The sequence below is a fragment of the Tripterygium wilfordii genome, chromosome 16, assembly GCF_013401445.1.
Source record: "Tripterygium wilfordii isolate XIE 37 chromosome 16, ASM1340144v1, whole genome shotgun sequence".
Classification (NCBI taxonomy): Eukaryota; Viridiplantae; Streptophyta; class Magnoliopsida; order Celastrales; family Celastraceae; genus Tripterygium; species Tripterygium wilfordii.
Genome location: NC_052247.1, coordinates 1,411,647 through 1,427,984, shown reverse-complemented (window position 1 = coordinate 1,427,984; position 16,338 = coordinate 1,411,647). Strand labels below are relative to the sequence as shown.

Genomic DNA, 16,338 nt, shown 5'->3' with positions numbered 1-16,338 from the left:
CAGATGACAAGACTATATATACTATGATTCTCGATTACAAAAAAAAAAAAACAGTCTTAATTATATGCATAAAAGAAGTATTGAGGATTTTCATTGAGTTGTGTTAGTCAAGAAATTAATTAGTCATATCCAAAGAGTGGACAATCTAGACGACTAATGTGTTTTTTCTTCTTCTTTGAATTATTTGATAATTCAATTCAATGAATCTAAATAATGTGTACAAATTCAAAAATAATAATAATAATTAAAAAAAAAGCATAGGTAGTTTCCCTAAGACATCATTGTTTACTATTTTTAGTGACAAAGAAGAGCCAAGCAAATACTCCAAGAAATCAATAAAATAGCATTGCCACAACAAAAGTGTCATGTTTTGTTTAACAAGACAAAGGAAAAAGGTGTTATTTGATGTTGCATTTGCTTGTGGGGGAGGGTTGGAGTTGGACATTGTAGATTGAGATGTCTTTGTTGTTGGGTTTAGTAGTTGTAATTAGTTGTAAAGTTTTGGAATATCTCATCATCAAATATGCTAATATTCCTTTGATTTTATAAATATATTTTATATCAAAGCAAAGCATATAACTAACACATTAGGGGCACTTGTGTTGGTCATGTAGTCTTACACAAACATTAGGAAAAAAAAATCATTTGAAAAGACCTGAATGGGTACACACAAGTAATAGGCTAATTCACCCCTTTCTTTCTTCTCATCAGTACAAATTAAAAGAATAGCCCCTAACCTTGATTTTTAGGGCTGTTCAAAAAAAATATCAAAATCGAAACCGACTGTAATCAAATTGATTGGTCTGTTTTTTATAATAAAAATTACCACGAACACCCTGTTGATTTCCATATAGAATGCAGCACAACAACACAATTATCAATGACCCGCTCTACCATGGAGCTAATTATAGCCCATCATGTGGGCCTCTCACTGGGGCCGGCGGCCCATGTCAAGAGCCATACGCCATTAATCACATGCGTCAGTCTTTTTCAAATTATCCGCATAAATAACTGGAAATGACCGACTCTTCAGATGAAAAAGATGACAAAACTGCAGTCTCAAGGAGGAATGTGGATATGGAAAATTAATATAAGGTTATTTGCATCAAAATATATATATATATATATATATATATAGAGAGAGAGAGAGAGAGAGTGTGTCATTGACCCTTCAATACACAAAATATTATGGTAACTCTCAAAACCACCGCAGCCTTGTTTCATACTAATGTAAGTAGGTTAAACTGAAGAATGATGGGTTCAGAAGAGAGATATGATTAGTCAAGTGCACACATGGTGGGAAATTCTCTCCAATGATTCATATGCCTTCAGCAGATCAGATTCTCAATGAGAGCCAGAAAAAGAATAATATAATTCCTAAAGGCGGACTGCATTTGTCAAGTGTTGACCTTTTCCAAGTCACCAGAGACATAAAGTCTTCCTTACAAAATCTGCAAGGACAAATTTTTTGCTAGCCCAAGTTCAACCTGTTTAGTGAACTCAAGCCCATGTTAAAGTGAATACCCAAGCTTATAGGATGTTGAAATTCTAAACCTAAAAATATTAAAGATATTGTCTGCTATCAACTAAGGACCACAGGCTCGTACGGATTCGTTCTTCATGCATTGTACGCCATTGGTTCTTAGACCCATGAAAATGCGTCTACAGGGGATTAGAGTAGCGCAATGGATACAATATACCCACAATAGATACTGTCCTCTTTTAGCTCTGGTTCTCTATAAATACATTGGTTTATCCTTAAGGTTTTATTTATACGCGTCTTCCACGTGAGAGGAGTTGAGTTTTGTTTATAAACCACTTGGTTGGGTTATGCCAGACTGATGTGAGGTTTTTAGTCTAGTCATGTACTTGTTTTAGATGCTATATTTTGTTTGGGTTACTTGTTACCAAATTGATTAGGATTATGCTTATGGAATCAATAAACAATTTTTTTCAGGCTAACAAAAACAATTATTGTTTTGCTAAAAGAACAAGCGATGCATGGTTACAAAGAACATGTGAAGCAGCTACAATTTTAGTCATTTTTGCTGGATTTGTGGCCTTGTTTTGCTGGTTTGGAGGAAAAAAACATGGGGAGACACACATCACTTTCCCCTAATAGAATCAGCCCCTTCTCTCACTCTCCCTTTATAAAGATCACACAAACTCATTATTATCTCAAATTAAGAAAACCCAAAATGAACGTAGAGAGAAGCAATGTTTTTGGTCTTGTGATGGCATTTGCTGTGTTATTTTCGTTGTATGCCAATGTCGGTGAAGGAGTTTCAGATTGTGCTAAACAATGCATGCCTACTTGCATGAGAGAAGATGGTGCAACCCTTGAAGCTTGCGACGTTGCCTGCGAGGAATATTGCAAGCAAATTACTGGCAACACCGGTGGAGGCGATACCGGTTGGAGTTGGACCACAGGGAACGTCAATAGCATCAAGAACTGACGCTAGATTTCTATTAATGTAAGAGTAGGAAGTATTTTTGTCATTTCATTTATGACTAATGTTGATGTAAAGAATCTCGCCCAAGGTTAAGAGTTCGATTTTAAACTGGGGCAGCTATTTCCGAGTAGTTTGCGTTGGGTCTCGGCCCAGCTAAGATGTCGGAAGGGTTTGCGCGTGCCTTGCCTCGTCCAAGATTGGACTTAGTGAACTGTCCAAAGGGTACGCATGTTGAGTTGTTCTCGATTACCAAAAAAATGCTGGTGTATTTCAAATTAAATAGAAATAACATATATGTTTGTTCATGTAATTAAGTAGTATTTGATTTGTTACTTTAATTAGTCTATTAAATGTGTTTTCTCAAACTTAATGGGAGATTTAAAGTCTCACATTGAATATGAGAGAAGATGCACAGCACCTGGGTTTTTGTGATGAGTTTGGATATGAATCCAACTCGTGGACGCAAATAAGTAACAAGAGTGGGAGAGAAATGAGTTACAACTCGTTATATTGTAATGACACGAGCCCATTTTACACCTTGTCCGTTGGGTTGCCCAACGGACTAATCATTAGTGTACAAGTTTGAGTTAGCCATACGATCAAGTCAGACTATCTATCCAAGAGGGAGCCAACAAAGATAATCCTCTTTCACCACTTATGAAGAGAGAGATTGGGCACTTATGAAGAGAGAGATTGGGCCTGTTTGGGAGTGCTGTCAACTGCTGTGAGGTGTGGTGAGGTGCTGTGAGGTAAAAAACTGTGGTGCTATGAGGTGAGTTGGAACGCAAAAAGCTGTTTGGTGTATCATTTTTAAAACTGTGGTGCGGTGCTGTGAGGTGCATTTGGCGTATCTAAATTACGATTATATTAGATGACTAATAATATTAATATAAAATCACTTAACGTTTACCTTGTACATTAATCTAAAATAAAATAATTGACCTAATTTGATTACCTAGGACAATTCAACATATATTGTAAGCGTTTGGGAGTGCTGTGAGGTGTGGTGAGGTGCTGTGAGGTAAAAAACTGTGGTGCTGTGAGGTGAGTTGGAACGCAAAAGCTGTTTGGCGTGTCACAAAAAACTGTGGTGCTGTGAGGTGCGGTGCAACTGAACGCAGTTGAAACACACTGCCAAACATGTTCATTATCTCCCCATATAGGGGCGGAGCCAAAAATTGATCATGGGGTGGGCTAACGCATTTTGGTTTATTGAGAAAATTTCCCTACCCCCGAGAAATTTTTTTAGGGTTATTTTAAAACAATACGACTTATTAAAATGATATTATGGATGAAAATTCATCTTAATGTCTGATATCATAAAGTAATCCAATAATTTAACATAAATACATATTAAAATTGATTAAAATTAATGTAAGATACAACTAGAACACGTAAGTATTATTATGTATTATTGTTTAATATAAATAATAATAGTAAGAAAGTTACTATTGTTATGTATTATTCATTACTATTAGGTTAATCTAAAGATACAAACATATATATATATATATAGTATTGGGGTGTGGGGGGACTACAACCTAGTGTAGTCCCCCTCTGATGAGAACCACACCGGCCCACAGCCACAGACCAACCCTCCTTGTCAATCAAAGCCCAACCGACGCCCTTACGGGCCTGCTGTAACCAAGGCCCATGGGCTGAATCCCATTAAAACCTTGGCTGGTAGGTTGGGAAGAGTCTGCGCTTATAAGCTAGGTTTGGTCCTCCTAATTTTCCGATGTGGGATCTCATCACCCTCCCTCCGCCCCTGTCCCCATATAATGACATTATAAGTGCTAGTAGTAGACTAATAGTTAAAAAGACAACATGCTTGTCGGGGTTAAACGAGGGATTTACTAACTTTAGCAAAATTTGTGGGACGGACAAAAGCTTGTCTGACTTAAAAATGTTATTGAAAATGAAGGGAAAAAACCCTCATTTTATGGACTGTCGGTACAGCCACTGTTCACCCTAGATTTCCTTTTCTACGTTTTGCCCAACCCAAGACGCTAACATGCGCTTGTACACAGAAAAACACTTGCAAATATAAATAATTAAGGCTGCGTTTGGTTGAACGTGTGCCTGACAGCACCGCTAGTGGCACACGCTCAACAACGCCCTTCAACCAAAAGTGTAGAAAACGATAACGTATACGTTGTTGTTTCTGTTGAAAATTTACACGCTCCTAATTTGAGAGCATTGTTATCCGCTATGCATAGTTTACCTCCCTACCCCTCATGCGTCGCTCGATTGTCTACCGGTTCTCCATTCATCCGAGGCACCACTTGAATTAGGCTGCGTTTGGTTGAGAAAGTAGAAGGGAGAGATAGAAAACCGATAAAAATTGACAAACATATTTGTTTTGTCAATTGTGTTTTTTTAGAATATATATAGTTAGAAGTGTTAATTTTCTTCTTCTTCATTGCGTGCTATTTGGTTCATGTACATGAAATTCGGATTTGGTATGGTGCCATTTGATATGTTATCTCGTAACTAAAGTAACTCATCAAAAAGAAAAAACCTAAAGTAACATACAATTTACTGGTAATTAATACGAATATAAAATTATATAACAACATATTTTTAATTCCATATAATTTTTCTATCTACGTAATGCAACAAAAGGAAAGAAAATTCATAGATCGACCCATCGTCTTTGTCATCTAGGGATCGTGGACCGACCATAAAACCCTATTAATAAATGACTAATGTATTTACCTAGATAATTTTATTTCAAATTTTATTGTCTCCAAAGACAGTTAAGTCAATTAGGATAAGATTTTTTAATTTCCAAAAATCATAAGGATTGTGCACACATTTGCAAAATGTTTTAATCACATATACATTTTTTTTGGGGTAAAAATAATAGGAATTTTGGATTATCAAATGAAAGTATAATTTTATATTTTAATTTCTAATTCTAATTCTAATTCTAATTCTAATTCGAGGTGAGCGCTGTCCCTCAAGCGTAGGCTAGTCTTTTCCCGTGAGGAATGCTACATTGCACATGCCCATTTTCGCTCAAAAAACCTAAAACTTTAGAACGTCAACACCTTCTCTCTTTTCCTCTCGGGCTCTCTCTCTCTATCTCTCTCTCTCTCTAACTTTGGACTTTATGGATGTGGCAAAATCACAAACAATTACTCGCTGAAACCAGGTTCTACTGTTAATTTCTCTCCTCAATCTTCAACATTGGGATACAAAGCTTCAACTTGTTTCAATTTCTTTCCGAAATTCTTGTGTAATCAAGCTCACCATTGAAATTTTAGGAAATTAGGTTTTACGGAAATGTTCTTTGTCTCATATTTATCTTTGTAACTGCAATGGGTGAATGATATATCGTGAAGAACACTCTATGTTGTTTCGTGATTCTGATAAGTTGGTTTTTCTCTGAATCTTTGTTGTGATGGGTGATGTGGAGGTACCCAGTTGGTTGAAAGGGCTGTCATTGGCGCCTGAGTTTCGTCCCACGGATACTGAATTTGCTGACCCAATTGCTTACATATCGAAAATTGAGAAGGAAGCTAGTGCATTTGGTATATGTAAGATTATACCTCCATTGCCAAAACCTTCTAAGAGATATGTTATTTCTAACTTGAACAAGTCACTATTGAAGTGCCCGGAATTGGGTAGCGATTTGAATTCTACTGATGTTTCTTCTTCTTCAATGATGGGTTCTGGAAATAGCGATAGTGCTGGGGAAGTTAGGGCCGTTTTTACAACTAGACACCAGGAATTGGGGCAGAGTGGGAAGAGGGTGAAAGGGGAGGCTAATAATCCGCTAGTAGGTGTTCATAAGCAAGTGTGGCAAAGTGGGAAGGTTTATACGTTGGAGCAGTTTGAGTCTAAGTCAAAGGCCTTTGCGCGAAGTGTGCTAGGTATGGTCAAGGAGGTTTCTCCATTGGTTATTGAGTCATTGTTCTGGAAAGCTGCTTCTGAAAAGCCAATATATGTGGAATATGCCAATGATGTTCCCGGCTCAGCATTTGGGGAACCAGTGAGTCAGTTGCGCTACTTTCAGAGAAGGAGGAGGAGGAGGAGGAGAGAATCCTATCAGAGGAATGTAGAGGGCACTGATTGCAAGAAAAACGAATTGGATAATGCTAAGGATTCGAGTATTGATGTGATTAGAAATGTTTCGATCAGTAATGATCCAATTACTTGCACTGGAACATCTAAATCATCCATTCAATTGCCAACTATGTCATCGGATGAAGTTTTACATACTTCGAGAAGAAAGAATTCAAATGCTAGTAACGACACAGAAGGTACTGCAGGTTGGAAGCTTTCCAACAGTCCTTGGAACTTGCAAGTCATTCCACGCTCACCTGGGTCAATTACACGTTTCATGCCTGGTGATATCCCTGGTGTTACTTCTCCCATGGTCTATATTGGCATGTTGTTTAGCTGGTTTGCTTGGCACGTTGAAGATCATGAGCTTCATAGCATGAATTTTCTTCACACTGGCTCTCCAAAGACTTGGTATGCTGTCCCAGGAGATTATGCATTTGCTTTTGAGGAAGTTATCCGCACTGAGGCTTATGGTGGTAATACTGATCGTATAGGTATGGAATATGGATCTTAAATTCTTGTAGCAAAGAGATATTATCTCCATGGTGTTGATTGAGGTTCGATGTTCGATTAAATTTAAAATAGGCTGCAGCTCTTAACTTCATATAGATGATGGATAATTTGCGGGCTGTACATTAATACCTTTGCCAAGATCTGATTCATGTACTTCATAACTTGTTTAGTTGTCCCAATAGATCCTTGTCTTAATGAAATGTTTCATAAGATTGTTTCCATGGAAAATTTTTCTTGAAAAAAGTAGCTATAAGGATCTGAATTATTACACATGACACAGAAGCAACAACCCTAAAGCTCATATTGTCCACAAAGAAAACTAACTGATCCTTGGCCTGGCCTGATTGACCAAAGCGAGAAATTTCTCACAACCATTGGGTAGAGGTTTCTTTTTCTTTCCAAACTTTTGGGCCTTCACACTCATAATTTCAGTATTTGAGTTGTTGTCAAACCATTATACTTTATGGTCTTTCTATAATCATAGTTTCATTTCACTTACTTTTTTTCTTTAATTCAAAATCTTAAAGCTTGGTTTTAGTTAACTCTAGTTCCTTTTTGGCAGCTGCTCTCTCGCTACTCGGTGAAAAGACAACTCTTCTTTCACCTGAAGTAATTGTTGCATCCGACATCCCCTGCTGTAGGTGTGTTTCTCTCTCTCTCCCCCCCTCCCCCTCCTCTGGCGCCTTGCTAGCCTCATAAACAGACTGGTTATATAGGTGTAGTTTTTTATGTAAGGCAAAGGCGAAAAAGAGCTGAGAAGGAATATTTTACAATACTTTTTCTGAAAGTAACTTTCAAAATGATTTGTGAAGGTGTAAATTGTAAAATTAGGATACTGGGTGAGTGCTTGTGGGGACTTGGTATTTACATTGTCTCTATAATTATATTTTCTCAAAGAAAATAACATTGGTTAACATTTCAAAGAATAGGCACATTTGGTGTATTCTGCTGCCTTTGCTTGTTGAAGTTACTCACGTCTGTTCTGCTTCTTCTTTAGGTTAATTCAGAATCCCGGGGAATTTGTTGTGACTTTTCCAAGGGCTTACCATGTAGGATTCAGCCATGGTAACTGCTTTACAGTTTGATTTTGCATTGAGAAATTGTTTTGGACAAAAGTACATATTAGTAATTACTTCCTTACAAGCATGACATTTGGTTCATTGACCAGATGAATTTATATTTAGAAACATTGAAACACAGATATATCATGCTGACTTTGAGAACATTGGAAGCTACTAAAAAAGAACAAAGAAATATATAAAACTATTATGAAGATTTTTTTTTTGAATGAAAAAACTATTATGAAGATTGAAGTTCTAAGAGATTGAAAAGGCAGTATGTCCCATCCACCATAAGATTCTAAACGGACGACAAGTGATTTCATCTTAATGATAGTAAATGCTGGAGATGATGATCTGAATGTTGTTGTATTATTTTATAATATGAGTAAATTAGTCTTATAGTATTTTTATGAATAAATTTCATTGGTGGAATGTTTGTCATCTTTAAAAATTCTGTAACTGGTGAGTTATTGTTGCCTGTTTATCATAACAAAGCTGCTGTAATATGGAATTTCTTGGTATCTATGTTGGCCCTACCCTGCATTCTTATTTGCATTTATTTTTATGGATTTCCAAATTTTGTCCTAGGTTTTAACTGTGGGGAGGCTGCTAACTTTGGAACTCCTCAATGGCTTAAAGTGGCTAAGGAAGCCGCGGTGCGTAGAGCTGCAATGAATTACCTTCCGATGCTATCCCATCAACAGCTGCTGTACCTTTTGACTATGTCTTTTGTTTCAAGGTGAGCAAGCCAAACTCTTGTTATATGCTTCTGAAGTTTTTCTTATCGAAGATCTGCAATAAGAGTGCCCATTAGTGTTATTTGGAAGCGTTTGAACCAATGCAATCGGCAGCTTGGATATATTCTCTATTTTTCTTTTTCATTTTCATTTTCATTTTCATGACCATGACCATGACCATGACCATGACATGGTATATGTCAAAATTTTCTGTCACAATTAAGACTTGGGAGGTTGTAATGTTAAATAAATGTTACAGTTGAGCTTTGTTATTGGCTGCCGAGTCAATGTATCTGCATTCAGACCTCAAATAAACAAAATATTTGCAGCATCAACAATCTTGTATGGGACCTATGTTTCAGAAAGCCTGTCTGGATGGGTTTGTGCCGTCTGGTATCTGAGTATCTCTTGATAGAGATATTAGAAACTAATCAATCTATTAAGCATTTGCTTTATTCAATACTTCCTCTTGTGGATTCACGTAGTCAACGCAACATTGTTTACAATGAAAGCTTTGATGGAAATGACAACATGCTGCAATGCCATTATCATATAGATCTTCTCTGCTTCTCCATTTCTCCCATCATGTTTTCACCTTAGGTGTGATACCTCTTTTTTATGATGGAACCTAGGTAACAAAGATGACCACATCTAATTTCTTTTGCTTTTGTACTTCTGGGTCTTGCTCACATGTTTTTCTATATCATCTGTTTTTTGTTTATGGTGTATGTAAGTATGAAAAAGAGAACTTTATTAAATGGTGTACATGTAAATGGAAATTCACAACCTTTATCCACTGGCGCTTTTTTGGTGCCAGAGTTCCCAGGTCCTTACTTCCAGGTTGTCGGAGTTCTCGACTGAGAGATCGCTTGAAGGAAGAGAGAGAATTATTAGTAAAGAAGGCTTTTATGGAAGATATGATAAATGAAAACAAAACCTTATCTCTACTTCTCAGGAAGAGATCAACTTGCCGTTCAGTTATATGGCATCCTGATTTATTGCCATGTGCAAATAAAGAATCTGAATTGCCTAGTGTGACAGCTGTTGCTACCCCAGCCTGTGAAAATGCCTCGAATATTCATTCTGGAGACAATAGTAATCAGAATCTCTATGATGAGATGACTTTGTATATGGAAGCTCTAAATGATTTATACTTGGACGATGATAACTTGTATGGTTTTCAAGTTGATTCGGGATCATTGGCATGTGTTGCTTGTGGAAGCCTTGGTTTTCCATTTATGACTGTGGTACAGCCATCTGAGAAAGCATCGACGGAACTTTCGCATGCAGATAATCTTATGGTCCAGGGACCTGGAGGCTCAAAATTTGATGGTGGCCATTCCTCAGAAGACAATGATAACTCTGTTAAGAACTCTTTTCCAGGTATCTGGTCCATCTACTTGGTTATATGATTATTCTTCGTCACTTAGAAAACCTTTATTCATATTCTGCTTCTGTCTTAATTCTTTTCAATTATTTGGGATTTTATATCTATGTGCGATTTCAATTGTTCTCCCAATCAGTATGGGATTCCAAAAGCATCAGTGATACTGTAGTTTTTTATGCCTTCTGCTGGTTAACCTGCCAAATCTTGCTGGAATATGATGTTTGGATGTTCAAATCCATCTGTTAAGATCTGTTTCTTCAACCCAATAAGTTAACCTATTGGGTTGGGGCGTTTCACATTATTTATGCCATATTCTAACACTCCCCCTGGCCTCACGTGTGGGCTAGACAATCCAACAGCCCAACACGTGCACAACAAACAAGGCCTAACACTAGGTCTACCCCAAATGCCCACACTTGGGGCAACAACTAAACACGCACAAAGACCAATACTTGGGGCAACTATAAATTGGGGGTTTAAATTGTGGAGGCTAAGGTTTGAACCCAAGACCTCCCGCTCCGATACCATGTTAAGATCTGTTTCTTTGCCATTCAACCCAATAAGTGAACTTGGTGGTTTGGGCGTTTCACATTATTTATACCATATTCTAACACCATCAATAAGTTTTCGGTTCCCACTTGATATACCATATTGTATATGGATTTGAAAGTTTGGTGGTCTTCCATGTTTCTTTTTTGTTCCAGAGGGAAACAAGAAGATTCATCACATCTGCCCACTATAATCGTTATATCTTTTCTGGATGTTTCTTCTTATTTTTATATTGAAGATTCTCTTGTTATATGCAAATTATCGTTTTGAAAATTTGTACATGAATTTTGTATCTTTTGTATGCTAGCTAATGGTGCCTTTTCTTTTCTCTTATTTAGGACGTTAGATTAGCCAAAACATTAAATGTCTCATTGTGCTGAAAAGAGGGTGCAAATAATTATCTCCAAATGTATAAGTTGGATTGTTCTATCCAATATTTTTTTGATAGAAAATAACTTGCATTGCGGGAGTACCTTCTTGGTTCATGAATGAAATTGATTCTGGTACGTTACTACTTTTGCAATGGAGACATATGAAAAATATTATGCCATGTTTACATCCCCGCACAACAGGATGCTTTTGAGAGGTTTATTCTATCTACATTGAAATAGTAGGGCTTTCATCGAATTCTTTTGATTTGGATTTTTGCTTTATTCTGCAGATAATCTATGTCATATTTCTGATGTTTTTCTATCCTCAGAGGATCTACCAATAATGTCAAAGTTCAATAATGGATGGAACACTTCTGATAAATTCCTGAGACCTCGAATTTTCTGCTTGGAGCACGCTCTTCAAATTGAGGATCTTTTGCAGTCTAAAGGTGGAGCAAACATGCTTGTAATTTGCCATTCAGGTGAGAAAAGTTTGAACTTAGGTTTATGAATTCAATCCTAATCATATCAACCGATCCTCTATCCCAAAAGTTTGGGGTCGGCTACATGAGTATTTTAGAAAATAGACGGCAATCCACTGCGTGTATTTGGTTCCGCCGTTCATTTCTATTTAGGATCATATTTCATCAACTCCTATTGAATCTATATAATTTCTTACTACTTCAAGCCATGTATGTTTTAGGTCTTCCTCTTCACTTCTTACTCTCTTTTATACAAATCATTAAGTAAATAATTAGGAATTTAGGAGCATCTAACTGCATTTATTTTTATTTGAAATTTTTTTACTAGTTTTTGGTAGTTCTTCCAACGTTTTTCTTTGGATTTTCATAGACTATCAGAAGATAAAGCCTCATTCTGCTGCTGTTGCTGAGGAAATTGGTCTCCCATTTAGTTATAATGAGGTTCCACTAGGAAGTGCGTTCCAGGAAGATCTGAACTTAATTGACCTGGCAATTGATAGTGAAGACCATGATGAACGTGGAGAAGACTGGACCTCCAAGCTGGGTATTAACCTAAGGTACTGCGTGAAAATCAGGAAAAACTCTCCATCAAAGCAAGTTCAGCACGCATTGACATTGGGTGGTTTGCTCTCTGAAAGAAGTTCCAGATCCAATTTCGTAAAAATCGAATGGCAGTCCAGAAGATCCCGTTCAAAAATTTACTTAAATCACCAAGACCGTTTTATGCCATCTGAGAGCATTGAAACCAAGAATGAGAAGACAGATGGAGTGATTGTTAGAGAAGAGAAAAAGCTCATTCACTATACTAGGAGGAAGTTCAGAGTGAAACGTGACTGTTTGACATATGCAAGTGTGAGCTGTGGACACTCTAGCAATTACCTGGCTGGAGAAGTTTCAGCGGCAGCCTTTTGTGGAGACCTTGAGAAGGATGGTGGAAACACATATGGAAAGAGCTTTGGTAGCGTCGGGAGTGCCAAAGGCAATTCCATGGGGTTGGATTGCTCTCCTATCGGAATGTCTGAAATGCTTTATGAAATCCCAGTACCTGAAGCGTCTAGGGAAAGCAGCTCAATGTCTGGTCCTTTGAAGGTTGCCAATGAACTTGCTACTGGAATTTTAGTGGTTGAAAGTGGTGTTGAGTATATTAAGAACCAAACCTCAGAGGGACTTAATGCAAAGGGGAAGGCTAGTAATATAGCTACCTGCCATAACTCTGAGATGGAACATGAGATAACTATCGCAGAAGGAATCAGTGTAGAGGACGATTCTAATGCAAGAAAATGTTCAAGTCAGTCTGTTATTGCACCTATTGAAAGATCTGAGCTGCAGAGAGAGGATCAAGGAACGGAAAATATTGATATCCCAAATGAGACCACTGGTCTGATTTCTGAAAGATTGGAGAAGTCCATTGTACCGATCAAGATCAGAGCCTCAGATGAATCTTGTGGTAAGGAATTGCTGCAAGAATGCAACACTACCGATGGTAGTAGCCTCCAGGATACCATTTTATGCAGTGATACACTGATAAATCAACCTGTCCCTACCTCGGTGGGGAAAATTTGTGGATTACCAAGAAAGATCAATGCTGGTGGGAACCTTTGCAACTCTGTTTCATTGGATTGTGAAATGCAGCAGCTAGAGATAAAAGCAAGTGGAATTAATGAGGGTGATGAGGAGGAATCCATTTCTAGAGAAGTTGGACCTATAAATCAGCCTACTTCTGCTTCAATGGAAGAAGTTTTGGAAGTCACAGGGAAGTGCTTCAGTTCAGCAGACTTGTGTGAGGCTGTTAATGCTGAGAATGAGGTGCAACAGGATATCCGGACTGCAAATAGAAGTGAGGAGAAATTTTTCTCGAGCTCTACTGCCCAAACAGAATTTGATTTGCCTTCTCCTGTCTCGAAGAAAAATTGTTCAAAAGTTTCTGCGGGGAGCTGTTCTAAAGAAAACTTGTGCACTGCTATGACTTTAGACACTGAGGTGCAGAATGGAATTGTGACTGCAAGTGAAGGTAACGCAAATGAACTGGTTTCTAATTCAATCACATGGAATGAGGAAAATCATCCCATCACTTCCTCAACTGAAAGATGTACATTTCAAGGAGGGAGTGGTCTTGCAGAAAATCTGACTTTAGACGCTGCCATGCCTCACAAAATCGTGACTACCAGTAACAGTAATTCAGATGAACTTGTGACTAATTCAATCATGGCGAAGGCAGAAGAGAATCATCCTATGGCTTCCCCTATGGAAAAGTTTTGTCCAATTCAAGGAGAGAGTGTGACTGCAGAAAATCTGCTAAACAGCGGTGAAGGTTTGCGAGACATTAAAGAATCAGGAAGCTTTGAGTCCACTTCGACAAACTCTAAATTAACTTGTGAAAATGGAAGAAAGAGAGGGAAAGAAGTGGAGCTGAACGGGGAAGACATTTACAACTGCAATGGCTTTATTAGAAGTCCATGTGAAGGGTTGAGGTCAAGGGCCGGCAAAGAGGCAACGAGTAGAGGTAGTATTGACAGAAAATTCGAGGAGAAGGTGATAAAGAAGGCGAAGAAATCTTCGGATGTTTCTTCTTCTTCCCAGAAAAGGAAAGAAAACACAAAGAAGTCTCACAAATGTGACCTTGAAGGTTGCCATATGGGTTTTGAGACAAAGGCAGAATTACAGTTGCACAAACGCAACCGCTGCTCATATGAAGATTGTGGGAAGAAGTTTCGGTCCCATAAATATGCTATACTTCATCAACGTGTTCACGAGGATGAAAGACCCCTCAAGTGCCCATGGGAGGGCTGCTCCATGTCATTCAAATGGGCATGGGCTAGGACTGAGCATATAAGGGTGCACACTGGAGAGCGACCATACCATTGCAAGGTCGAGGGCTGTGGCCTCTCCTTCAGGTTCGTCTCGGATTATAGCAGGCATAGACGAAAAACTGGACATTATGTGAATTCGCCTGGCTGAAAATGCATCGATGTTATTCTGTCTCTGTCTTATACTGACACGGACGATTGGAATTTTGGGTCCAAAGAGGCCTGTAAAAAACTTTAGGCATAGAATTAGGTTTTACGGGGACTTTTGTAAGTAGGCATCCTCCAATTATTTCAAAAAAAAGATGTTGATGTAGTTTTCATTTTCAGTCTGCATCATTAGATGTTGATTTTCTTGGGAGTAGCTTTTTAAACAGAGAAGGTCAATTTGTTGGAGGGAAGAGGAAACTCCATGGAAGGATGTTTCATCATGGGTTGTTGCAATAATCATTTGGTTTATTGGTTATCTAGACTCTCTTTTGGAGTAGTAGACTAGTAGTTGTACATCATCTTTTAGGGCTTTTAGGATTGTCCCAAAAAATCGTGTCAAACCGAACCGATTGATTAGTTGGTTGTTGTCAAATATATGTTAGTGAGGACGGATTTCGGTTAAATTTATATCAAAAAACTTAGCAAAATCAATCGAAACTGACTGGACACCACTACCATCTTTGTCTAGAAAAGTCTTGTGAATGTATCAACTTTGAGAATCTTAAAACAGTTGATCATGAGCTTCATTCATTTTAATTCAACAATAGAATCTCTAGGGTCTTCGATAGAACACTTGGTTTTGGAAATGTTTGGGTAATCCAACCTAAATTGGGTTGGACCTAGAGTAAGGATATATGTTCATGGGCTAGATTGTCCAAAAGTAATCATGAGGCCCAACTCAATTTGTTCACACCAAAGAGAAATAATTGTCCATGTATTAGGTATGCTAGTATTATATATGCTAGTGGCCTCCAGACCAATGAGACTCACATTGAGAACAAATATTAAGTTTTGATTTGTGATAAGAGAAAACTTGAGCACCATGTAGAGTAAGAAGTGTTAGATATCAAATCCACACCCCACACAACCAATCTTCTTGTTCGTTTTGGGGTTTCGGTTTCCGTAAATACCTTCACTGATCCAACAACTAAGCTTAGTCAAAGTACTAAACCCATGAAAAAGCCTAGATAATTGTTTAAAGGTTAGCTTTATAATACATACCCATTGAAAGACCATGATCTTCTTACCGATGTGGTATATATGTTTTGACAAGAAGAGAAAAGTTTATCAGGAATATAAAAAGAAAAGAACAAAGAACAAAGACTGCGAAGATGCATATGGAAACACTTGAAAAAGAAATAAACTTATCTGTCATTACTCTTTAAATATCAAGTTCGAGGGCAATAGACGAAAATGAAGGAAAGAAAGCACAAAATTGACAGTACTGGTTATTAAATTTGATTTCAGTTACCGCAGATGCATGCTTCCCCTAGCTAGTTACATCCAGATCCAGTACTATTTTGCAGCAGAATTCTTCAAATCCATTTGCTCATCCGGCTCAGCGAATAAATGATCATGCGTATCGTATAAATCACTGAAAACAAAGAGAAACAAAGTAGTGTTAATTGTTAACCATAAGTGATCTGATTCACTACTTCAATCAGCACCAGAATGCATCTTCATTCTGCTTTAAAACCTTCACAAAATATATATATATATATATACACACACACACTATGACGCAAGACTATCCATCCGTGTATCTGATGGGCGATGGGGATACGTTTCTTTCACTCGAATCACTCTCTCTCGCGCGATTGCACGGCTTTTCTAGTGCGACATTCCTTCCCTGGTCTGGTGCAGACATCTCCGTCTCATTGGCTCTCCGGTGATTCGTTTTGTAGATATGGAGAAGAAGA

At 37.8% G+C, this 16,338-nt stretch overlaps 1 protein-coding gene across 2 annotated transcripts; it reads left to right on the top strand.

Annotated features, from left to right (window-relative positions):
• The first annotated feature begins 5,512 nt into the window (after positions 1-5,512).
• On the top strand, positions 5,513-14,915 carry LOC119980940 (probable lysine-specific demethylase ELF6). 2 transcript variants are annotated; one of them, XM_038823847.1, is made up of 7 exons: positions 5,513-7,018; positions 7,600-7,678; positions 8,035-8,102; positions 8,687-8,837; positions 9,653-10,218; positions 11,472-11,624; positions 11,995-14,915. In XM_038823847.1, exons 1-7 carry the CDS (start codon positions 5,860-5,862, stop codon positions 14,580-14,582), a joined length of 4,764 nt encoding a protein of 1,587 aa, XP_038679775.1. In that variant the 5' UTR covers positions 5,513-5,859; the 3' UTR covers positions 14,583-14,915. The 2 variants fall into 2 exon arrangements, with proteins under 2 accessions (XP_038679775.1, XP_038679774.1); XM_038823846.1 differs by having other exon boundaries at positions 11,433-11,624.
• Positions 14,916-16,338: the final 1,423 nt, after the last annotated feature.

Bases quoted from the DNA above. Each gene is read 5' to 3' on its own strand.
- LOC119980940 (XM_038823846.1), top strand. From the start codon at position 5,860: ATGGGTGATGTGGAGGTACCCAGTTGGTTGAAAGGGCTGTCATTGGCG. The intron at 8,103-8,686 runs GTAACTGCTTTA...ATTTTGTCCTAG, and splicing joins CCATGTAGGATTCAGCCATG to GTTTTAACTGTGGGGAGGCT. The intron at 8,838-9,652 runs GTGAGCAAGCCA...TTTTGGTGCCAG, and splicing joins ACTATGTCTTTTGTTTCAAG to AGTTCCCAGGTCCTTACTTC.